This window comes from Homalodisca vitripennis, chromosome 3, assembly GCF_021130785.1.
Source record: "Homalodisca vitripennis isolate AUS2020 chromosome 3, UT_GWSS_2.1, whole genome shotgun sequence".
Classification (NCBI taxonomy): Eukaryota; Metazoa; Arthropoda; class Insecta; order Hemiptera; family Cicadellidae; genus Homalodisca; species Homalodisca vitripennis.
The window spans coordinates 16,778,305-16,805,841 of NC_060209.1; the positions used below are offsets into that span (position 1 = coordinate 16,778,305).

Genomic DNA, 27,537 nt, shown 5'->3' on the forward strand with positions numbered 1-27,537 from the left:
TCAATTTTAATCTTGTCTCAGATATTTATAGAAGTTCATAATAAAAACTGTCTACCATCTTTTAAAACTGTACAATGCCAAAACAAGTGAGCACAATACGCCAAAATTCAACCACAGACTTCCATGGATTTAGAAAATTTATGAAATTTGTTTTTTATTGCTAAGGTATGTAAAGTTATGTAAAAATCTATTCAAACTGATTATCGCAATCCAGGAAATAAAACACAAGTTTTAATTTAAGGTTTTATTGGTTTCTATTAAAACACTGAAGGGTACTAGAGCTAAATCCTGGATTTGGGTATCAGGACAGAGTTTTTGTTCAAAATATTAATAGCACGTACTTGTAAACAAAATGTACCTCACTAGTATTTCAGAACACGTAATCAAGGAAAATCATAAATACAGAAACACAGAGCAAGATATGAAATTTATTCACTAAGACCCAAAATCCAGAAGACTAATAGAACAATACGGAATTTATAAATTCATAAAATTTTCACAATCATTTGTTCTGAATGAACAAGAGAATTCCCAAAACAACATTATCTTCAATACTGTAATTCAATTAAATAATAGAAAAAAAGAAGAAAACCTAGTTTAATTCTTCAACAGGAATTAGTTTAACATAATTTACAACTCTGCAGAGGAAATAATTATTTATATCTATCTATAATCTGACTGACAATGATAAGATAAGATAAACACTCCAGTCTCACTGCACAAATAATTAAAAGATTGTAGTTAAAGCTCATTTCCTACTCCTATATGTTCTGCATATATGTTTTAAAGCCAAAGTTTAATTTTAAAAGGATTTTTTTTTTACTACCTTTAACTTGGTCTAATGCATACCATACGGTATAAAATATTCTATACACCTCAGGCGTCGGTCGGTTCCCGCTTCCTGATACTGTCAATGCCTCTGGCATTAATGCGCATGCCATTACGTTTTAAGTATTTATTTCACTAGTTGTTGAATAAAACACGTTTATTTGTATGTTCTATGTAGCTGAAGAAACGTACTTCGATTTAATACTCTGTGGAAAATAACTGGAGTTCGGCAGCTGTTTTTAATGTAATTTTTTTCTGTGTTTGAACAGCTGTTGGAACAGCAGCAGCCATGTTGTTGTCATGTTTGTTTACCAACAACTAACTGTCTTCGGTTGTGTTTTAACTGTTGTAATCACTGTTTTTAAAGTTATAAAAAAATTTTATTAGATAAAGTATTAAAATATAAAAATATTTCATTACGTGTGCAAAAAAGTATGTTTGAACACAGCTAGGGGTACACATTCATGACAATTTTAACCCCTTGAAGCCGGTTGTCAATTGTAGGTCTACTGCAGTATATCCGCAGAACACTAATGCGTTGATTATAGGTCAACCCAATATTGTCGGTGAGTTTTTTTTTTACTTTTTCGTAACTATTGTTGTTCGGCATTTGAGTTATTCGATACTTTGGACCTCTACTTGTGTTAAATGATGAAGACTACTTTGATCTTTACTAATGATACAAGAGGAAAATGTAAAATAGAACACTATCTCAGATGTAGTCTCCAATCGCATTGTGTTTGTAAACATTTAAATATAAAAGTAGTTCAAACATTTGGTTTGTATAATGTAAAGAATCTGTAAAAGCAGAAAATAAAAACGACCTGGGGACAGTTGGTGCGATTTTTAATGAGACTTTAAAGGGTTAAATGTACGCATTTTGAATAGACAGAATAAAATATTTTTTCAAAGGGTAGGTCCTCATCTAATTTTGGGTAACATTTGTGGTTTGATAATTTGTTCAATAAATTAGCAATAAAAAACCTGTTAAAGCTGTTTTTAAAGATTTTTAGATCCTGTAAATTTTACAAGATAAATTAAAAACAGGATAAATTTTTTAATGGTCTGTGTCAAGAAACCTTTAAAATGAAGCGCCGCATATCCCATCTTTACATTTAAAAAATTTCTTAAAAACAACCCCTCACTTAAAAAAAATACCGTACCCTTTAAAAGTTTATTGGGGGGTTCAAAATAATTTTATCAAATTCTTTGCCCACATAATAGGGAGTGAGGGTTCAGTTTAAACGGAATTTCTATCTTCTATTGTTATACCACTACAATCAGTGGCTCAGCTGGTCTGCTTTACCCTGTATATTGTTTATTTATCTACTTTATATGAATGTATCATTGCTAAAAAACTTTCTAACATTCAGATTAAGTTTCAACACTATCACTGGACTGTGGGATATGTTCAGACTGAAGGACAGACAGAATAGTAGTAATGTGCGTCCATCGCAGTCAATGTGTTTTATATAGATTTAGTACTTTAAAAATTAACTAATTTACTCTTGACTTTTAAAATTAAATAGCAACATTTGTATAAAAATTGTATTTTCCTTTATTTATTTTAAATAAGTGGGTAGTGTAGACCTTTGTATTACTTTGTGTCTGGTTTTTAACGTATCGTACATTGTGTAATTAGCAAAACGTAATGGGTTTTCCTTTTTTATTTTCTACTCGATGTTTGTAAATATCCTTACACTGGGAGGTCCCCGGGTTCTCTTACTTCCTCAAATGACTACAAGTATATATATGACACACGGCATAGCACTTGTCATTTCATATCACGGTTGTGTGGTTGCACTGGTTTGGTTGTAGGTGAATGGGGGAGTGGGGGTTGCACGGCTAACACCAAAATGTTCACGAGTGTAGCATAATTTTGAATTTTCAGTTTGACAATGAAAGCCCAACTAAGGATCAATCCGATGGTGGCTATCGTTACGCTGAGCCATGGTATCAATATGGCGGCCGGCCCACACGCCTGCCGTGACACCGGGATACCCATCGCTAACTGTGCCACTTGCTTGGTAAGATTAATATTGTACATAGGCGCTTCCAAATTTTGCTCACTTCGCTAAATGTATTTTTGTAAAATTATATTTGTATCCCTACAAGCAATAAGATTACTGGCTATCAAGAACTTTTTAAAATGTCACTTGTAAACGAGAAATACGTTTGCCCTTTAACCTCTTGAGTGGTAACCATGGCTTAAGAAGTGATTACGCTTAACTAGTGGAGGAGTAGATAATTTTACACAAATACGTCTAAAGACGTAGAGTAGGTAGAGTTTTGATTTTATGCTTTTTTTATAAAATCATTTTTATATCATTATTGGACTATTAAAATATGTATTTTACCTTCAAAAGTTGAAAAGAATCGTTATCAGTTAATTTTGAGTTATTGCATTTTACGTCTTTATAGCATACATTTATGTGTAATCAAGTTTAACAAAATGAATAAAAGCCTCTAAATTTATTGTTATAATGGAACCTTATTTATTGAACATTGTGTTTATGACATGTAAACAAAAATAATGTCACAATTTAATGCAAGATAGCACCATTATTGACAGGGAGACTAAGTAGGAATCCCTAAATGCCTGTTGGAGGCAATATAAACTACCATTAGTGTTTTTATGCTTTTATTGTCCAGTCCTGTTACTAACTAGTTGTGTCATTAATACCAGATTAATATTTTAGGCATAATTAGTAAAGAGCAGAACAATAAATCAAATGCTAATATTTCCTGATGAAATCAGTTCAAGACGTGATTACTCCTCTACGGTAAATTGTATGTAAACGTCTGAAGACGTAATTATTATTTTACCACAAGAGTTGGCACTACTTGAGTAACAGAGTAACAGCTTTTTTTTAGAATGTGTGATAGGAAAAATTTAGTTAGTTTTGTTATGTTTCTGTCAAATCTTCTCTTTTTTCAATAAGTCCAATTTTGTCACAATAATCTTTGTAATTTTTACATTTTAGTTTCGCATTACTATATATACAAGTATAGAAATAAAATAAAATGGGTTCTATTACTAAACCTTGACAAATATACAATAAATATTGAAAAGCCTAGATGGGCAGTCTGCCTTTGCGTACGCCGAGTTGTTCCATCTTCCGTGAATTACGGTTGAAAAGAGAAAAAGGTAAAAAGAAAAAGTAAGAATACCTAAATAGAATAAAAAGTAAAGAGTATTAACCCTCCAAGTGATGACTAAACCACTTCAAAGTGCTAGGCCATTTTCGAGCATATGACATTTCTTTTTTAAACAACTTTTTATATACAAACATATGTTCAAATTGCATGTATTACATATGGTTTTTTTACACAAACATATGTTCTATAAGATCAAGTAAAAATAAAAATGCTTATCTTTTATCATAAAAAAATCTGGTACTGCTAACCGGTTGTGTAGTTTTTTATATTTTTATTTTTCAAAATCCTTGACGTATAGTTTTTACAAAATGTAGTAGTCCTAGTTCTAAAAATATGCAAAATGTTACAAATATAATGCTGAATAAGAAAAATATCACTTCTTAACCTTTTGCACAACATATCACAATACTAATTGGTAAAAAACAAAACAATTTTTTTTCGCAAAAATTTTACTAAAATATTTACCACATCAACAAGTGGCAGTAAGTAGTTGAATAGTGATTATGGCCTCAAAATAAACACATATTTAGTTACTGATATGAGTAAAAGTAAGAAAAATGACAGATAAAGTATTAAAAATACAAAAAAAAAATGGCTTATATACATATTTACATTAGACTAAAAAAAATTAGTCTGAGTCACTCTCTGGTGGGGGTGCTGCTTGCATCGCTATCATTTCCACTCAAATCGTCATCAAAACAGCGCCTAATGGCACTTGAATTACTAAGTTCACTCATAGCACAAATAATTACTCAATAAACAATAATATAAGTCACTTACAAATCAAAAGAACGAAGCAAAACAATAACGTCACAGAGCGTCGGCCGCGAGACGACCGTAACAGACAAACACGCATCGAAATCAGCTGACTATTCTTCTTACTCTTCCTCGTAAACTTCTGAATTACATAGTTCTAATTACGTTACTTGATAGGGAATTTATTCCTACATGTAGCCTTATAAACCACGTCGTTATTGAGCGAACCGTTCGTCTGTGATATGAAAAAAACGAACATATCGCACAGTGCGATAGTAGCACTTTGAAGTGGTACGAACATATCGCACAGTGCGATAGTAGCACTTTGAGGGTTAAAATTATGAATATATTGCATCTGTTAAATTTTATGTAGTTAATATTTGGTTCACAAATATTTTTTATGACAACATGAAGAATTCTGAAATAGAAAATTTGTGACATCAGAAGCAGAAGAGGAGAGTTGAGACACAGTGAGAAAGGTCAAGGTCAAGTGTTGTGACCTCTATACTGGCCACTGATAATGGCTTCAGCCTCAGAATTTGCCTAATTGTAATAGCCACCCTGAATATGCTTTTTAAATACTGCTAAGGATTCTGTTGAAATTTGTAGTATTGTTCTGTATTGTAACACACCTTCTTGTTATCAAGCACTCAATGTCTTATCTGAAGTCCTTGACAAACTTCCTTCTTCAAGCACTAACTAACTTTTAAAGGATTGCAAATGTTGACAATCTAAATGAGCTTTCAAGAGATCGGAAAGCACTAAACGAACTACTGAAGAGATATAACATCCACACAATTGACCTCCCACCTACGAGAATTACTGAGATAGATTTGGAGGAGGATTACATAAATGTGGAGGTTGCTATGACGGGATTCTCGGACCACACTGGAAAATTCTTTTCACAAAACGTACCTAAGGAGACTAGAAGAAAACCTCTACATTTTAGAAGGTCGACTTACCCATAACAACCTTTTGTCGCTAAAGCATTTATCAACAGAAGCTTGGAATCCTGTTCTTTCTTTACAAGATGTTGATGAAGCCTACCTTCACTTCGGTGCAAAAATCCAAATTGCACTCAACGGGAAATGCCCCAAGAAATAGTCTTGGGGGAGATAAAAAAAATGAAAACTAATCAAAATATACTGAGGAAATTTCAACCCTCAAAGAAGAATTCTTAAATGTACAAGACAAATTCCTACTGTTCGGATATGCAAATGACAAACATGCTACTGCAACAAAGAAGAAAGCATGTGACCAAGAACTTAAATGGAGCAGACAAGAAGCCAGCGCTACATATATACAACAAGCCGACAATAAATCCAAAGCTGTCTGGAATGTCATTAAAAGTGAGAGAAAGAGAAAGGTAGTTCCTGAAGCAATTAAGCTAGAAATACTCCACGACGGTGAATTAATAACAGACACTGAGAGAATAACTAACCATTTCAATGAATTCTTTTCAAATATAGTCGATGAAACACTTAAGGCTAACAACATAAATAATTCATTTACAAACACTCAAAACCTTCAAGCAGTTCCGACAAAGACTTGTACAAGTTTTTAACGAACTTCAGCGGATGTAGTGAAAAAGACGATAAAATGTATGAACAACTCAGCTTCTGCAGGGATTGATGAGATATCAACTAAGATCCTCAAGTATTGCTCAGATGAATCAATAATCCCACCAGTAGTCCTGAAGCCACGAAAATTGCATACCATGCACTTTTAAAAAGCGGCTTTACATTATGGAATAACTATCTGGAGTGTTTCTTTGGATTTTCTTTGTGTCCTAATTATGCAGGAGAAAACACTAAGGATAATGGCAGGAATAGGATCCAGAGAGAGCTGCAGGAACGTATTAAAGACTGGAAATTATTGGCAGTGACTTCCATCTTTGGAAACCATTATACAATGCAGAACCAAGGATCTTCTTAAACAAAGGCATTTGTACAATCACTTCACCAGACAAGCAGGAGACTATACATTCCCTATTCACCGAACTGCCTTTTGAAAAAAAAAAAACTGTCCTTTGCTACAATGAAGCTGTTCAACAAGCTGCCTAACACAGAACCAGGCCTTCTACACGCTTGGAGAGTTCTACTCGTGGAATGACAATCTTGACTTGACTAGACATCCATCTATTCTGAAACATATTATCATTATGCTATAATTTTCTATTATATGTATATATACTTTTGACTCTGTAACATATCTCAATGATATATTTTAATAAAGAGTATTGTGTATTGTCTAATAGAATCTTATTGTAAATGACAACAAGTTTCATTAAAATGTCAACAATCAGTAAAATTAGCTAATAAGCTCAGTTAAACCCAACACGGCAGTAAATAAAATTACAATTAATTCGAATCAACTCTATAAAAATCCTTGCATTGTAAGGACATGCAGATATTAAAATAGTCTTAAGTACTGATCTTAAATTTTTTTAAGGGCAAAGATCTAATATTCTGTGGTAATGCATTAAAGAACTTTATGCCCTGATAACTAAAACTATTTTTGGTGGTATTGTACAGTGTACGTGCACCTGACTACTAATGTTGTGCCTTTGTCTGGTTCCGTAAGAGTAAATGAATATTCTCTTAAAATCATACAGATGAGTGAACGGACTATCCAATCCTTTAAAGCCTCCACACCTTTGGAAGTCATTTTGTTTGTAGGAAAATTTACATACATTCAAAAGTTGATAATCAAGTTTGCATTAAGTGATCGTGCATGACGATATTGTACTTTCAAGAAAGCTCGAATCAGCTTTTTGAGTCAGCTTCAATGACTCAATCCCAATACTTGTTCACTGTCTGAGTCACAGGTTCATCATCCCTCTATATCAGGTTTACAGTACCCCACATCACTGTTTCTGTACCAACCACGTGATCGCTCAGTAGTAGTTTTGTATGTTGTGAGCAGCATTTTGCTGAACGTGGCAACTCAGATAGCGCTCGGCATCTAAATTGCTGTCTTCACCTTCAAGTTCCTATTCTTGAAAGGAAATTATTTATTTTAATGTGAGCAACATGGGATGCAATCCCAATTTATGATTTCAAGGGATGAAAAGTCTACCCATACAGTTTAGGAGTAAAATTTGGTCTCCCAAATTTCAAAACTGTGCATTGAACTGTGGGTACTGTAGCAATCTATGTTTCTAGCAGGTATGTAGTTCTCAATCGTCCCAAGTATTTTCTGTCACACCCAAACTATTTTGATTTGATTAAAGTCTAGTTGATGCAGCAGCATTCGAAGGTCACCATTCCTTAATCTGAATTAGTGAAGGAAATTGTAGAACAACAAAAACTTAATCCTGAACCGTAATATAGTTTTAATTTTATCATTGAATACAGTTTAAGCCCAACATGGAAGATTACATTCAATTCTATGTTCATAAAGCTATTTAGCTATCCAGTTTTTAGAATTCAAGTTTGGGTCCTATCAACATTAATATGATGTATTGTCAGTAATACGAGTTAAATCTGAAGAGAATGAAGATCAACTGATTTTATGGTTCCAAAAACTAAATTGGCATGATACATTTGGTTATGATTATTCTTTGTAGTTCCCTTGTTTCCATGGGAATAAAACCCATATTTCTTTTGACGTTTAATATAAATGTTGGTAACCTTTGCTAATGTTGTGTTTGTGACATTCCTAGCTTTTATCATATTATATGATGATTTTCTTTTTAAATATAGCGCAGGAAATGACTTTTCAGTTAAAAAAAAAAAAAAAACAAAGTCTCAATTTTTTGAAAATCATTTATTTACGTGGCATTTAAGCACATTTTTCCTTTTTTGAGAATAATCCACACTGCTTCCAGTGAGGCTTACACAATTTTTTTTCAGATTTATTTTACTACACTAACAGAAACTCTAGCTTTTTTAAAGCATTTTCAATAGTATTCACTTGTTATATTTATTATATTCACTTTGTATGAACTCGCTCATATGTCTTATTTCTCTTGAACCTGATAATTAAGTTTTCTCTCTTATCACCCTTGGTACAAATAGTCCCATTTGAAGAGAGAACTCTAATCACTCACAATATGTAACACTGAAATAAATTAATAGACATACAAACCAACTATTAATTCTCACTTATAAATTTTTATGAACAAGATCAACACTTTTTATTTTTGCACCACTTTTTGTAAAAAAAATTATCCTTTAAAGTCATTCCTGAAAGTTTTAAATATGTGCAGCTCATAGTCTATTGTTGGGGTAATTTGTATTATATCTGTACTTGTGCTGAGAAAATGGAAAAAATTAATTTTGTGCGGTCATTAAACATTTTTATTTGAAGGGTTGGACAGTTGCTCAAAAAAACCAAATTGCATAAAGTTCATGATTCTTCACCAGTATTGAAGACCTTTTAATTCTGGAATAATGAGTGTTTAAATAGAGTGGCAGAAGCTCAGAAGATGACACTCACTCTAACTGCCCAATAGAGGTCACCACTCAGAAAATCGTCAGTAAAAATCATCATATGATCATAGAAAATGACAGAATAGTGGAGAATGGAAGCTAGGTAATATGCCTGAGTATCTCATTTGAATGACAGCATTTTAATCAACATGAAACACTAGCCATGAAAAATATTTGTGTGCAATGAGTATTGTAATTGCTGACATTGGACCAATGAATCTAAAAAGACACATCACTGCAAATTCTAGAATAAGCCAAGAATCAAGATGTTTATACAACATAAAATTCACAATTATACAACTATAAATAATGTTGTGTGAACAGGTTGCTCATTGATATATACAATGTCAATGGCTGTCTTGTGTATTAAGAAAATCAGTGTTGTAGCGCAATACTAAGTCCAAACATTTGTCTAATTACTAAATTTTAAAAGCTATAATTATATGTTAAAATTCATTTATATGTTGAAAACAAACATGGTCAGTTAGTTAAAATAAGTAATTAAAATTGCATGACTTATTTAAAAAAATTCATAATTCACAAAATTACAATTTAACAGCTAATAAAATATTTATAAATTAAATAACATCAACAAAATAATATATTATAATAACAACCAGAGTTAATAAACAACATTAAAAACACAAGATAAAATACATTAATTAATCAATAACAATAACAGGTTACTAAAATATCTACTACACCAAAACCAAATAAATTTAGTCAAAACTGCATTATAAATTAACACATATACTGCAGATTGTCCTGCAAAAATTCAGACCTGCTGTAGTAAGTTTTACTTATCAATAAACATTTTACTGCATTTTCGTGCTTCTTTATATGATCAGGTACCTATTTAAAAAATTTCATTCCTTTATGATTTGGTGAATTTTTAAATAATTTTAATGTTAATTTCTGAATAGGGAATTGCAGTCTGTCCTTGAAATGAGTGTTTTACCGATGTTCGTGTTGAATAATAAATTCTGAATTTAGGCGACCATGAATAAAAATTAAACAATTATAAATATACAGTGATGGAATGGTAAAAATTTCCAGGTCTGTAAAATGTTTTTACACAAACTCCTTCTGTTCAAGAACAACATAGTTCTTAAATATCTCTTTTGAATTTTCATGTGTTGTATCACTATTAATGCAACTAAACCATTTGTCCAAAACCTTAAGTGAATGTACAATTTCTGATTTCATGACTTGCTCTCTCTTAAGTTTTACTATAGATGTTGTGTCCCTGCGTACAACACCAACATTGTATGGCAAGTCATTGATAAAAATTATAAATAACATAACTCACAAAACTTTGGTGCAGAATTATAACCGTTGATAAAGCTTGGATCATCATTACAATCCAGAGGCTAAAGAATAACCAAAATAGTGGTCAAAAGTTTATAAAAGTACACTGAAAAAGAGGGCAACTGTTTTTTCAGCTGAAAAGATAATAGCCACTGTCTTTTTGGACCTTTTTTAAGGCATAATCACAACTAAACCCTATTACATCATTTAAAATGGAAGCAGATTGATAAATGAGTAAGATTGGCATGCAAGAATATGCTTTATCGCCGGCACTATGATATGTTCCAAGTGCACAGAAGAATCACTTGAATGGTAAAAGTGCATGAGTTAGAATTTAAATTTGTTTTTCATCTATCTTACTCACCAGATTTAGGACCACATATCCTCTTCTTATCATTGAACTTGACAATTTGGCTTGGTCAAAAGGAATTCATAAAATTTAATGAGGAAGTAATTTTTATAAAACATTTGTTATGGTTTTCAAAATTTGAAATTTGTTGGGCCAAGTATATAGCCATGGAAGGAGAATGTGTTTGAGAAAGGTGGGTCTTCTAAAATGATAATCCTTGTTCCTTTTTACTAGACTTATCAAACAACCTTGTTTTGTGACACTTATCAAACACAAGGGTTGACACATTGTCTGTGGTAGACGCCTTACGGCACAGAATCAGAATGAGAATACTGATACTAATGATAATATCACTCAGTATAGAGCCACAGTGAAGATGTTAATAAAGCTTTTAAGGAGTGAAGAATTCATGGAAAAGATAACATGTTCTGGCTGAACAACTTACTGGTAAAGGCTGATATTTATAATAATGGTATTCTGTAAGCAAAGTGACCCAAAGTGTCAGCTGTTTGTCCGCTGAGTCAACTCGTGTCACACCCTGTATAAATACTGAAGAATACAGAAAACACCCTTACAATTATTCCCACCCCTCACCGTCCACCAGCCATTGCAACCAAGTCTACCATTATGAAAAATTACTGTAAATTAGTACAGGATCTCATTTATAAATAGTGAAGTAATATTTTTGTTTCCAGGGCTCTCCAGAAATTCAATGTTCGTCTGAAAGTAGAGACTCTGTGATTCCTGCGTGCTCATATCAGGTTAGTCCTGTGGCTTGTGATAGTTTAAAGTCAATATTAGCAAATTCTCTTAATATATAGTTGGCAGCATTTAAATAAAATGTTATTAATTGCTCGTTTTATACTGTCTAGTTAAAACCCTATGCACTCAAAGGCAGTATTTATAATTTGGCCTTGGAGCTCGTGGCCAGCTCTACTGGCCGCCGCCATTTTGTCAGAAGCACAGATTAATGTTTGCCGTAATGTTATCTCAGCTCGTATGTCCAGCTGTACTGGCCAAGATATAATACGTTCATAGCTCATAAGGCCAGCACCACTGACCACTAAACATAGCAGTTATTTTCTAATATTCTCTTTGTTTTATAATAAACGGTGAGTGCTGAAACCTATCGAGCCGCTTTATTTTAAAGTAATTTTTAAGTAAAGCAGTAAATTTTGAATTAGCCTATGATTCTTCTCTAAACGTTGACTGTGCAAATAAGACGAATGACGCATAGTGAGCATATACACTGAAGTGATAAAAGAGATCTAGAAAATGTTATTAGAAGATGTGTGCTAACTATTCTTGACTACGCATAGGTATGTATTTTTAATAGTTTTATTTCTTAAAAAAAATTTAAAGACTGAGAAAAATGTAAAATAGTTCATGTCTGAGTAGAACATAACTGTAAAAGCCTACTTTATAAAATTTTATTTACGTATCTTTGTTAACAATGTACGTATAAGAGTTAAATTTCACAAATATATGTTTATCTTTTTATTAGAAAGATTCCTTCAAAATAAATTTTAAATTATTTTTAATTTCTTTTTTTAACATCCTAAACTACTATGAAAATAATGCAGAGTATATTGAAAAATAATTCCGATCTGGGGAGGCGAACAACAAATATGGCCGCCGAGCTGTCAATGAAAGTAGCGTGGCCATCTGTACTGGCCATATGAGCTGCAAGGACAAACTACGGCAAAACTAACGCGAGCTGTCTGCAACTTAGGTGTGGCCAGTGCTGCTGGCCTTTTGAGTGCAAAGGGTTAAATAATTTGTAATTTGTATTTCACATATCATCTATATATATAAAAATGAATGTTTGTGTGTTTGTCCTTTATGGAATCGGAAACTATTTTACCGATCATTATTAAAATTTGAATGTATTTTACCACGCAGAAGGTTTATATGCTATGCCGATCAATGCAACTCAGCACCAGGTGACGCTGCAAAATTTAAAAGTTATCAGAGCGACTGCGCATTATAAACTGCAGTCACGTGACAGTTACGTATTTTAATTAGCCAAACATTATTTGAAGGCACTAGGTTTTGACGTATATTTGCCTTTAAACTAACAGATTTTCTTGATCGTGGCAACAGGGTAAACTCTACATCGGCATTTAAAATATAATTCACTTGAACCAGAAGTGCTGATACACGGGCAAAGCTTACGATAAGCGTGCGAAGCCGCGGGAAATAGCTAGTACTTTAAAATAAACACTGTACGATACAGAATAATGATAATCAATGTTTGACTGTTAGCTTGAGATCTCAAATTGACCTGTGATAACATGTTAATAGGGGGAAAGCGTGGTCAAGTGTCGTTTCTCCGGACTGAAACCGGGAAACTACTGCGTAAGAGTGCAGTTTGACGATGACCGCTGCGTGGCCGACACTATCTGGAACGATGACAACAATTATTCTCCCTGCACCTGGGAGACTTTCAGAAGTAAGCTGAAAGTATAGTGAAATGCTGTTCTTTTTCACTAATGTATGCCTATGTTAGTACACAAAAAACATTCATACTGATAACTAATAAGAATGAACACCTTTTGAACACTTTTGTATTTTTATTGGTACTGTACCGATTGTATTAAATAATAATTCTGGGGTAACTGGATTACTGGTGGAAGGAGTAGGCCCAGAAGAATGATAAGGACTGGACTGTACAAAAGAGGCTGCTGTCAGCGAGGCGCGCATCACAGATGGCAGTGTTTGATAACGAAATTGAGAGGTGGGGTGAGGTAGACGTGCCGTACCTCCCGTCTCAGTTGATCGGAAGTTATAGTAACGAGTAGACTTTGAAAGTGCTTAGAGTTAATCTTTTTGCTAATCGTCATCGAACCTGCGGGTAAGTGAACCTTTTAACTGGAGTTCAGTCAATATTCATTCTTAGTTATTTTGAATAATTTTGGGGAAAGAAATATTGTAAACATTTAATTGAATTGGAATTTAGGAACTTGTCCTTTTGATCTGTGCAATATAAAACTTGTTGGTGAAGTGAGCTTCACAACTTCACAAAAGTTTTAAATTTCAAAGCTGACCCCTCATGTTCCGTTGTATTGTAAAACGGTACAATACAATGTACATTTTGGATTCGAAGAGTCCATCTTCAGTTACTTGTAGAGGTTAAGGTAAATAAATGAAGTAAATAAATAGTTAGACCAAATTGATACTGGTATGTGTTTTAACTACCTTGGTGGCTAAATTTTGTATTTAATTTATATACTTGATTAATTTATATTGTTTAAAAGACTATCAAATAATACATTTTTGTTAAGAAATCTTTGTCATTTAATAATACGTTAGGATTAATTTTGGCACTTTTGTAAATTTCAAAATGTTATGAAGTTTACAATAGGTGTCTTTTTTGCATGTATATATAATTTCAAGATTTTCTCAATATTTGTGCGTATGTATGGCCGGTGTTATTTAGATGGTCAGCATATTTTGAATTTGATGATATCTTCAATGCTTTTATATGTTCATTAAATCTAATTTGGAAGGATCGACCAATTTGTCAAATATAGTGGTTTGACAACTGTTGCATTTTAATTTATATACTCCACTATTGTTGAATTTTGAATTTGTTTTGTGGAATTACTTTTTTTTATCATAAAGCCAAGGTTATTAAAAGTTTTGAACGCTAATTGATATCCTTGTTTATAAGATGATTTGTTAATTCTGTGGCAATGTTTACCAAGATAGTCTGATAAAATGTATTTGATATCTCTTTCTTATTATTTTCTTTCTTTTTGTGGTTCTTTAATAATTCATATTGATGCAATATCTATGTTTGTAATAACTATATCTAACCATATAATTAACCACGAAGATACGAATCGAAAGTTCTACGTTAATAATAAGGCTGTGAATTACAACTATGGAATAGCGTGTATTGTTTCACCACAAGTATGTAGAACTCTTAAACTATTCAATAATGTTTCTCTAGTACAGAATAGATCCTGCAGTACGAGGAGAATCTCGTTAAATAAAAGAACTACTCGTGTTGCAGAGTTTGTGACAGCTGAACCAGCCATTGAAGTGGACATCCGACCTCAGGGTTCTGTAATTAATCCAATGCTGCTGGCTCTGCTCGTTCTTGCAATCGTTGGTAATGAGAACAAAATTACAGTGTTTTTAACAGTAAAAATATTAGAGATACATTGTTATTTTATTATGTAATTAGTGCAAAAGTGCATAACAGTGATGGCTTATGAAACTTATTGATAGAACAGAAACAATAATTATTAAAATCGCCAGCAGAATAAAAAGTAAATTTTTTGCTAGTGCTTGTTGCTGCTGTTGTTACCAAATATTGCTGTCAGAAGCCACCATTTAAATTATTTTTTTAATTTTTGATATCATCATAAAAAATCTTTAAGATACAGTTTTGAAGGTTTCCAAAATGTACAAATTGGATGATGTATACTCATCTCGAGGCAGTTCAAAAATGTAAACACCTTTTCGGGACACAGGATATTATTTACGTGTATATATAATGTCATGTTACAGATTTAAGATTATTAAAAGATCACATTAAGCTTATTAAAAGATCAACTCAAATCTAATATATGTATATATGATCTCCTGTGGCTAAAAATATTCTATTTCAATGTAGTTTAGTTTGTCTAAAGCCGATATTTGTTGGCGCGCACCATTCGTCAGCTAATAGTGGTGCAAGCATTCAAAGTGCTAAAAAACCGTGAAAATGAAAGTTTATTACAATTGATCCAGTCAAAAATCAATGGAGTCACCGTATTAAAAGGTATTGTTTTTTTTTCAAATTTAAAATAATTACTGTCTAGTGTGTCCCTGTCTGACTCCAAGCACATAAAAAAAATCAGAAACCCGTAGAATTTTCATTAATTTATACCAGATCCGGATCCATTGTAATACTTATGGGATCTGTAGTCTGAAAACTTTGTCCAATCATTTCAATAAAATATTTTAGATAACGAGATGAAGCCAAAGGTTTTAGCTGTACCCATACCATTATTTATTTTAGATCTTTAAATATATGTTCTTTATCTACCCTTTCAATTTTTTACAATGGTAATTATCTTAATTCTCATAAGAAACTAATAAATACTGTACTGTCATGTAATGTACAGACAGTGAATGTACAGAGACAGTGAAATATTGTGGTATTGCGATGTCTAGCTGCGTGTCTGGTGGTGGCGTTGGTTGTCTACCGTCGCACTCCCAACTACGGCCGGTTTCTACCAGTGCCGCGCAAACCAATACAGCTGGCTGAGCGGCCCACGGTGCTGCTGCTGTATGCCAGGGATTGTCCCTTGTTCATGCAAGCTGTCGCGCATCTCAAGACTGTAATGAAGCGACTCAATAACTGCCAGGTAACTTGCAAACCTTGTAATAGTATAGGGCTCTTGGAGGCGAAGCAGTTTTTATGTTCAGATCTAGCAAACGTATCCATTTTCTGAAATATTACATAAGAAGGAATTTGACACGTGAGTCGTTTTCTTCTAAATACAGAATTTTCTTCACTTATTAATAATAATAATATATGTGTTTATTTTTCTCATTAAAATACATGTAAATACAGTATACAACAATATACAACTTGAGAAAAATATACCAACCCAAAAAGAAAAATCTTGCACTTGGGTAGGAGTTATCATCAGCTTCTTGATTAAAATAAAGAAAAAACTAAGCAGTAAGTTCTACAATAACAATATGAAAAAACAAGCAAATTTAATTGTAAACAAACTAAAATTACTCTAGATCATTAAAGATACATGTGTTAATTAGAGAAATCCAACCCATCTTCAATATAAAAACAGATTTATAAAGTAAGAACAAAATATTTTTACTAAACAACTAAATATAAATTTTCACTTTTATTCAACAATCAAACATACAGCCATTTTTCAACATATAGGATCTATTAAATTATTATCATACAATGGGATACCCAAAAAAAGAATTATTTTTCAAAAGCTTGTATACCTATATTTTATTTTTTTACCGAACAATCTTAGTTCCTGGAAAAATACTATCCATCATACTTAAAATATTTGTCCAATGAGTAATTTCACAGTTTAAAACATCCTTTATATTTTCTTCAGTCAATTCCTATACTTTCCTTCTTCATATTTTTCATGCTATAAATGTTCTTGAATCTAAGTCCTTTCATACCACAGTTCACACATCAAAATAAGGAAAATATTACACAGAGCTAGGTAAGGGAAGTATGAAGTAGTGGTGTACATATGTGAGTTTTCATAGAGGAAAAACCACTCCTCTGTCCACCACAAATCATGTCTTTTATGATGAACACTGTTACGCAATCTTCTCAGAAGTTATTACATTTATATATTACAGTCTCGTTCAGTAATATATCGATGATTAGTCACCATTTCAATATAAATTTGAGACACTATTTTTTTAATTTACACAGTAAGTAAATAACCTTTTACATACATACTCAATGTGTTGAGCCTGTTGTCCACTGTTACATGACAAAAAAGTTCGGAGATCAGTTAAAATGTCAAAGTGGACACATTGTTTTTTTGAAATTATGTAAAAATGTTCAGGTGTATCTACTCTTATCTCTTTGTTCAGGTGTATCTACTCTTATCTCTTTGTTCAGGTGTATCTACTCTTATCTCTTTGTTCAGGTGTATCTACTCTTATCTCTTTGTTTAAGTTTATCTACTCTTATCTCTTTGTTTAAGTTTATCTACTCTTATCTCTTTGTTCAGGTGTATCTACTCTTATCTCTTTGTTCAGGTGCATCTACTCTTATCTCTTTGTTCAGGTTTATCTACTCTTATCTCTTTGTTTAAGTTTATCTACTCTTATCTCTTTGTTCAGGTTTATCTACTCTTATCTCTTTGTTCAGGTTTATCTACTCTTATCTCTTTGTTTAAGTTTATCTACTCTTATCTCTTTGTTTAAGTTTATCTACTCTTATCTCTTTGTTCAGGTTTATCTACTCTTATCTCTTTGTTCAGGTTTATCTACTCTTATCTCTTTGTTTAAGTTTATCTACTCTTATCTCTTTGTTCAGGTTTATCTACTCTTATCTCTTTGTTCAGGTGTATCTACTCTTATCTCTTTGTTCAGGTGTATCTACTCTTATCTCTTTGTTCAGGTTTATCTACTCTTATCTCTTTCTTCAGCCATATTTACTCTGATCTCTTTGTTCAGGTGATGGACTGCTGGGAAGACAGTCAGTACGACAGTGTGGCGAAGAGTCCCTCTCAATGGTTATTGTCGTACCTCACAAACCCTAAGGTGCGGGTGTTGTTGGTAATAAGCCCTACAAGTGCGCTGCTGGAGGCTGCGCTCGTCCACAGAGTGTTCGTCCAATATCGGCAACGTCGAGCGTTGGACTGTGTGTTTGCCCAAGCGCTCTCCTCCCTCCACGAGACCTCTCACGACTCTTATAAACGGCTCTTCGTTGTCAGGTAATCTTCAATGTGGTGGTGTAAATTCAGAGTACAAAAATGTGAAGTCATTCACTCCCCACTAACACTAAATTACAATAATTGATAACGAAAACACTCAACAGTGTAATCCAATATCAGATGAGGAATTCAGTTTCAATTTAAAATATAATTTAAAGATCAAAGTGTATAATTTTATACTGAACTGACTTAACACAACTTTCTGTGCCTTGAGAATTGAGATAATAATAAATAAAGAATATTTATTTATTTATAAAAATAACTCAAACTCTGAGAGGTGTACCACACATGTTAGTGCTCGGACCGGTTCTGTTCTTCTTCTCACCAATGACATGTCAGATCAACTTCAAGACACTTGCAACACAGTCATGTATACCAACAACACTGTTCTTACCATATCAGACAAGACAAAAGAAACACAATAAATATATACCTCAATCCAACCAAACAGTACTGCTCAAAAAATGACATCCCTTAATGAAAAAAAAACTGTATAAAAAGCTTTTCCCATCAAAAATAAACACACAACAAAATGCACTGTTACAATTGGACACAAAAAAAACAACAAAGTGCCTAGAAATAATTGAGCCTTCAAGAACGACTCTACAACACAGAAATAGAATTTTTTAATAATTGTACTATATAACTTTTAACAAGTTGTAATTTTGTTTTCTCTAACGCCTATATTATTCTCCATGAATATGTAATAAAGAATATTGTCTATTAAACTAAAAGATAATAAAACAAAATTGGAATTTCAAATCAAATTATAACAGTTTTAACAATATATTCTTTAGCTAGATATATATTATTGTTTAACACATTAACTGCGGTAGACACATATTTTTACTATTCCTGCTGTTGTAAAGTCCTAAAGAATATAATTTATCATAATACATAAAATAAATATGAATAGTAGAAGGGGTTAATGTGGAAATCAAAATGTTAATTGAATAAAAAAAGTTATAAGATCATAAAACTTCTTTTTATGTAATATTTGATTACTCGAGTTTTGAGATTTCATACACATCTTCAGACCTTTATGCCTCATTAATACAAATTCTTTGTTCATTCCTTTTTCAAAGGAAGGAAGCCTAACCACTTCTGGAGGAAAGAAACAAGGTTCAACTTGTAAATGGTTAATAACACTCCAATTATTACCATTTCGCACTGCAGCCTTGCAATTTAAAAATAAATCAGGTACATTTTAGGTGTAATTAAGGAGTTTTGAAAAGTTGATGATTTTCTTTTTGTTCAGGTTTGATACAGAATCTGCAGGTGTTGTCCCCCAGACCAGGACCTATCTGAACCCTTTGACAACATACATTCTACCAGTGAACCTCAATAAGTTAATGACCACTCTTCACAAGTAAGTAACTTGCCTTAGCAAAACTTCCTTATATTCCAGTAGTATGAATTTAGTCTCAAAAATGATTGTGTTCAACTAGGACTAATAGACAACAGTACGACATTTTATAAATATAATAAGTTAGATAGTTTTGCAGTAAAATATCTCTTTATAGATAAATATCGTTTACTTACAAGTGTTACGCATGTTCCTCATTATAGTATCGAGATGATTGTTATTTGCAAGTACAGCAACCTAGCTGCATGGTAGAGTAATCGGCACAACCAATATTTGGTTCCACTCCGACGCGGACTGTTTGGGAGTCCTCAGTTATCGAGTGCCCAACTTCAACAGCAGGAACAAATGTTTGTTTCATTTGCCCTATTCACGCACTGCGACGCGCGCATTCTTTCCTCTGTTTGAGGATGATGAGGTCTTATAATACAATACTCTTGGGTGGGTCCGACATTGACATTCACCATGACAGGAATGTTTTCAAAAAAAAGATTAAGCCATTGTTGTCATGAGATCCGTAGGTCAACGTTCTCCATAGGTTTTCTTCTCCCCGGGCTGTTTTGTTCTCTATGTGGGTTGGTGTTTGGTTATTTATTTATTTATTTATTACTATTATATTATATTTATTGCATTGTTATTATATTTATTACATTGTTATTATATTATATTTATTGCACTGTTGTAATATTATATTTATTGCATTGTTATTATATTATATTTATTACATTGTTATTATATTATGTTTATTGCACTGTTGTAATATTATATTTATTGCATTGTTATTATATTATATTTATTACATTGTTATTATATTATATTTATTGCACTGTTGTAATATTATATTTATTGCATTGTTATTATATTATATTTATTACATTGTTATTATATTATGTTTTATTGCACTGTTGTAATATTATATTTATTGCATTGTTATTATATTATATTTATTACATTGTTATTATATTATATTTATTGCACTGTTGTAATATTATATTTATTGCATTGTTATTATATTATATTTATTACATTGTTATTATATTATATTTGTTGCACTGTTGTAATATTATATTTATTGCATTGTTATTATATTATATTTATTGCATTGTTATTATATTATATTTATTACATTGTTATTATATTATATTTATTGCACTGTTGTAATATTATATTTATTGCATTGTTATTATATTATATTTATTACATTGTTATTATATTATATTTATTGCACTGTTGTAATATTATATTTATTGCATTGTTATTATATTATATTTATTGCATTGTTATTATATTATATTTATTACATTGTTATTATATTATATTTATTGCACTGTGGTAATATTATATTTATTGCACTGTTGTAATATTATATTTATTGCATTGTTATTATATTATATTTATTGCACTGTTGTAATATTATATTTATTGCATTGTTATTATATTATATTTATTACATTGTTATTATATTATATTTATTGCACTGTTGTAATATTATATTTATTGCATGGTTATTATATTATATTTATTACATTGTTATTATATTATATTTATTGCACTGTTTGTAATATTATATTTATTGCATTGTTATTATATTATATTTATTTATTGCACTGTTGTATTATATTTATTACATTGTTATTATAGTATATTTATGATATTACCCTAGTTACTGTAAGAAAAGTAAAGTAAAGCCAAAAGTGAAGAATTGTGCTATGGATTTGAGCTATAACTCAAGCCGCTGATGTCTGTTTTGTAATTTTTCTTGAACTGCTGTAATATTATTAGGGTAAATCCTGTTTTATAGCATGTAAATAAAAATAAAATTAAAAAAAATAAAATAAAATTTGAATCCATCCTGCAACTAATAACATCAGATATAGGTGAAACCAGTATGAGCATTGGTAGATGGAAAATTTCCCCATAAAGAAATTCTATAACTTAAATGGCTAAAAATATGAGCATAGCTTGATTTATTGATTGATATAAATTTGTTGAATCTCATATTTTGAGTGAAGGATAAATAGTAGAACATATTGCTACAAATATTGCAATTTGATAAATAGCTGTAATATTTAATTACAGTAATATTCTTTTTTTGTGAAAGACAAGCTTTTATTGCTGTTTCCATGAAACCCAATGATCATCTTGCTTGTGCTTGTTGCAGTTTGGACTCCACAGTGGTAGCTGTGGAGGACAGTCAGCCAGAGGTCGTTGCTCTCTCAGACGCCATCTCAGAGTACCGGCGTTACCTCAGCGAGAACCCTCGGTATCTCGACAACCTGCTCACTTCGGACACGGTACCTTCAGTTCACCAGATAATGGCCTAGACATAGTTTCCTTCTTCACACTTGTACATTATACTTTACACCGTACGGCTGTGCACGTACGATGTGATCTAGTTGTCGGTTGACATCTTCACATGTCTGTGAGATGTCTATAACATTCTTGTTTCCGATGTTTTCATACTAATTTATTAGTTTCTATGTTTAACACACCTAGTGTGTGATGATGGTTTTTTAATTCTGTAGTTGTATCGTTCACCGTAAGAGTTTCTTATTATTTGTGTTCGTTTTTCTACAATGCCTCTAAAATTGTTGTTCCTCTGCAGAAGATTTTTGTTAACTGCAAAACTTTGATGTTAAAGGAAATATTGGACACCAAGAAATTTAAAATGGCCTAACGTTTAAAGATGTTATCAAAATATAACTGATAAAAGGGAGTCAATTCAAAAGTAAGTGCTTTTTGCCCAAATCCAGATAAAATAGAAGGACTAACCATTTTACAAAGTCCATGCAGAATTTGATAACTTCTTAATAGATTGAATTTATAACATTTTAAGTAAAGGAATACATAAGTTATATGAAGTGTCAAGAAGCTTTAGAAGATCACAATGCCTCTTGTCATTTTCCATTATTAGGACTGTATTATTAAAGTTTATAGATACATAATATATTTTAATGAGATAATACACAAATTTTCTGAAATGTAGCTTTAGTTATATTTTTATAATACACAAATAATATTGATGTATATATATCGCAATATCCGCTAATAAGTTTAATTGCCATAATAGCGTTCTAAAAAAGAAATGAGTAATATATTTTATTAAAAACTCATTTTCTAAAAATTCCCCCAAAAACAGATTTTATAACTGAATTACAGTAGTTTTTACTAGTAGAAATAATAACGAGTAAAATTTAACAATTTTCGTTTTAGGTTAGTAGTGGTTTCGTACAACGAATAGTGGTGTATTCCTGTGGTAAGATTAGTAGAGAAACATTCATGAAATATTGTTATTCAAATTAAATTAAATTTTGTATTATTGTTATTAATCACCCCAGGATGTATTAGTTTAGTTGGAACTTCAGTAGACTATTCAGATTAATTATTGCGGAACAGATTCCAGCGATTTGCTTTAAAGTTCAAACTCAAATCTCTTAACTTTAGTGGCAAAAGTTTTTATTAGTATATATAAAAAATTCTGGTGTTCCAGTGTAAATATGGTGCATTCAAAAAGTCATGAAAACTCTGGTGTTATTATGTGTCTTGAATAAATTATTCATTTAATAATATTTTAATTTATTATCCACAATCAGAGAGCTTTCCAATGCTGTGGTATTTTTTAATGTACATAGTATCATATTTAAACTGGTAAAAAATTAATTAACTTCATTTTTCAATCATGCTGTTTATTTTCTCTCGAGTATATCTGAATCTCTTCAATAGCAAGTCTGATTACGTATAAGTTAACGAGTAGTGTTTATTGCGCTCAATTACAATACGAGGGTTGTGAGTTATTGTATTTATCACAGTAATACGTTAAGGCTAAGTAGTGAACGTAGTGAAACATACCTGACCACATCACAATACAGCACACAATACGTGCAGACTGGTACGTACAATAAGTGACCACTCTGTAAGTTGGCACTATTGTATTTGGAACTCTTCAAGGTGGTTTCTGCAGTTGTGAATTTGCTGTGGTTATGATTTCCCGTAAGTTCCTAGGACATTCAGTCATGATGTCTTTTAGATTGAAAAAGCCGCTATTAGATTTTATGACCCAAAAAATAAATAAATATGTATTAAATTTCAGAGTGTATTACAGCACAAAAGGAAAAAAAATTCCACTTAAATACATTAATACAAATTTATGGAATTATTTGATACTTTTAGTATTAAAATCAGAATATCATGTAATTTAGATTGAAAAAGAGGTTATTAGATTTTATTACCAAAATAAATAAATAAATATGTATTACATTTCAGAGTGTATTACAACACAAAAGGAAAATTTATTTACACTTAAATACATTAATACAAATTTATTGAATTATTTGATACTTTTAGTATTAAAATCAGAATATCATGTAATTAGATTGCAAAATACACTATTAGATTTTATTACCAAAATAAATAAATAACTATGTATTACATTTCAGAGTGTATTACAACACAAAATGAAAAATAATTTACACTTACATAACTATTTAATACTTTTAGTATTAAAGTCAAAATATCATGTTGTCGCTTAAATTAAAAAAGCTGCTATTAGATTTTATAACCAAAAATATAATTAAATATGTATTAAATTTCAGAGTGAATTATAACACAAAAGGAAAAATAATTTACACTTAAATACATTACTACAAATTTATCGAATTATTTGATACTTTTAGTATTAAAGACAGAATTCAGATTGAAAAAGACGCTATTAGATTTTATGACCAAATAAATAATTAAATATGTATTACATTTCATTGTGTATTACAACACAAAAGGAAAAATAACTTAAATACATTAGTACAAATTTATGGAATTATTTGATACTTTTAGTATTAAAGTCAGAATATAAAATAATTGTGGGAATAATGTCGTAAAAATAGATAACGTAGACCATAAAGATTTATTGTTATTATGAAAATAAATAATTTTTATGGAATAAATTATGCAAAATTTTGATTAAAAAATCAATATTTCTGCCCTAATAAAAAGATAGAACAGCTGTATTCTGTGAGTGTAATCAGAAACAAAACAAAAGTTCTTTTAACGCGTAAGTTGATTTTTTGTAGTTATTGGATTTAATTCATGCTCAATGAACCCAGGCTACCAGCAAAATTTGTAATTTATATGCTTGATCTCATCAGTTGAAAAACCACACCTTGAATTGTAGTAGCCTGCATTGTGAAACCATCTTGAAGAGTTATTTATCTGCATTGTGATCTTACTGTATTTAGTGTAAGAATTTTGTAACTGTCTTGTTACACAAACATGTTACGCTAATCGTAAAAAAGACCCCCAGGTCAGGTTTGGCCAGAAACTATTTGAACACACTGTGTTTGCTATCTTCGACTGTGTTGCTACAGTACCGTTTCATTCTCTCAATAAACTGTTACTTATATAAAAATAGGCCAAAGAGTATATTTGTGGTGGCCGTAGACATTTGTGTGTTGAGAAGTGTTCGCCGTAACGGTCGCTTCGTCCGACATGGGTGCTTTGAAACGTATGGAGCAGATTTTGTTTTTGAATGTTGTAGTGCTCTTTGTGAATATTTTTTTCTACTATTGATATGTACTGTTTGTTAATATTAGTTTTTCTCTGAGATTTTGCTGTGTTTACTACATGTTGTACAAAATATGTTGTAAATATTAATTGTATATTACGCATGTATTACTTTGTAATAATTATAAAGTTATGTTTTGGTTGGTTGTGTTAACAATGGATAAGTAAACGGATTTGAATCCAATATTTGTAAAATATTACCATTGTTTACTAAGTTGAATAAATTCGCGTATTCAATTAGTTATGTCCGTACACGGTTTGTATTTTTTCATCCTCTAGAAAGAAATTGTATAACGTCTTTGAAAAGCTCAAACTTGTAGGTAAAATACACATTTTATTCCTTATGCATAATTGTAAACTGTCTCCAAGTAGTTACAACGTAATTACGTAGAAAAATGAATTAAACTCCTGTCTGTCTCTTTTGCAACGGAAGGATTCTTGTACGTTGTTAAATGACCAGTGTGCAATATCCTTACTTGTAATCATCCTTGTCGGAAGTCATTGTTTTCTCATTTCTTCTGGAAGGTAGTCAAGTCTCCATCCCATTTATTCTTACACTCCCGTTTCAAGTAACAGACTGTAGTTTGTGGCATATTAAATGTTGGATCCATGAAGGTCAAAGTCTTTTTAGTGTTCCGATTTTATTTTATTGATTGATTTAATAATGCTCGTTCCCTAAAATGTTCTGAAGAGGAATTGGAAGATTTCAACTTTCCCAATCACAACAAGGAACTATGGTTCACAACAACATTTAATGTTCAATCTTTGGACTAGATGTATTTAGAAATGTGATTAAATTATTGAAATCATGGCCTAAACTATTTACTCAGTAATGTACGTCAGTGTCAGGTTGTCCACGTTGGCAGATGCCAACGTTTAGGCAACGTTTTCAATGAGACCAATACGTATTGTTGTAACCCACATTGAACTGTAACTCCTGGAGATAATTAAACCCCTGTTTCTGGTTGTGAATAAACCTTCTTTTCAAAAATCAAGTTGACCTTAGGTAGATAGAAAAAAGACAATACATACCAATACACTTATTTTGTACATTATTTTATCTATAGTAAACGTCCGTTAATCTGGCACAGTCAGGACTTATGACATGCCGAATTATCAATTATGAAGGATTATTGGATATATATCAGAAAAATAATCTAGATATGATAAATAAACAAACGATCACAGCAAAAGATGTTTTTATTATTCAAACATAACCTTTAAGTAGTCCTTGTTATACGTGGATCTATAAACATTTTTTGTAACGGTCTGTTTACAATACGTATCACAATAATTGCACTGAGTACGGTCAAGGACGAGTTCATTCCGGTTCATCACAACCCCGTACCGTACTGCCACTGCCAGTCTCTCTAGACACTGCTTGTCTGTCTCAGAAGGCAGTGGTGAGACGTCAGTCGTTTAGAGTTCTCCTTCCATCAAAACTCCGTACCGTACTGTCACTGCCTTCTCCAGACACTGCTTATTTGTCTCAGAAGGCAGTGGTGAGACGTCAGTCGTTTAGAGTTCTCCTTCCATCACAACCCCGTACCGTACTGCCACTGCCAGCCTCTCTAGACACTGCTTGTCTGTCTCAGAAGGCAGTGGTGAGACGTCAGTCATTTAGAGTTCTCCTTCCATCACAACCCCGTACCGTACTGCCACTGCCAGCTTCTCTAGACACTGCTTTCTCCAGACACTGCTTGTCTGTCTCAGAAGGCAGTGGTGAGACGTCAGTTTAGAGTCGTCCTTCCATCACTAGGTTAGCTGAGCACATTGACTGTAAAATTGACCTACCATTACTAAACTTAATTGAATTGATACAAAAGTGCGACTGGTTACACAGGCTGACAGTCACGTGAATCTTTATCACCAAAAATCGGCTGAATTTGACACCTAGCCTCTTCTCCCCACCCCTTAAACGCTGTGTTCACCACAAACTGAAAAAACATCATTGAGTATTAAACTATTGTAATTTTGGATTGTTCAGGAAAACTGTTACTTTTTCCAAAAGGTGTGCCAGACTATCAAGCGTGCAAAGCTATAAAATGCCAGATTAATGGAATCTTACTGTAAAAAAATTGTGCAAGATTTCCTTTACTTACTCCCAGGATCTAACAGATGCTTAGGAGCGTTTCTGAACACACTCTCTGTCTCTGCCACCTCAGTGGAGAGGGCTATTTCCCCCTCCAAGATTTAAAAAAATATGTTTTTTATAAATCTTAATCACTCTCACAGTGTAACAGTAAGAATAATACTGACTTAATTTTATAAATTAAACCTTGAGTATAAGTAAATTTCTTTCTAAACATTTTAATTTTTGTTGTGTAATGATAATGACGAACTCAGATG

At 31.8% G+C, this 27,537-nt stretch overlaps 1 protein-coding gene across 1 annotated transcript in view; it reads left to right on the forward strand.

Annotated features, from left to right (window-relative positions):
• Window positions 1-25,440, forward strand: part of LOC124356642 — a 30,037-nt gene extending 4,597 nt beyond the window's left edge. The window contains exons 2-9 of the mRNA XM_046807765.1: window positions 2,720-2,855; window positions 11,529-11,594; window positions 13,138-13,285; window positions 14,852-14,950; window positions 16,000-16,193; window positions 18,010-18,269; window positions 19,528-19,638; window positions 21,794-25,440. Of these exons, the coding sequence (XP_046663721.1) occupies window positions 2,720-2,855; window positions 11,529-11,594; window positions 13,138-13,285; window positions 14,852-14,950; window positions 16,000-16,193; window positions 18,010-18,269; window positions 19,528-19,638; window positions 21,794-21,956 (1,177 nt within the window). The 3' untranslated portion in view covers window positions 21,957-25,440. The remainder of the gene's footprint in view (window positions 1-2,719; window positions 2,856-11,528; window positions 11,595-13,137; window positions 13,286-14,851; window positions 14,951-15,999; window positions 16,194-18,009; window positions 18,270-19,527; window positions 19,639-21,793) is intronic.
• Window positions 25,441-27,537: the final 2,097 nt, after the last annotated feature.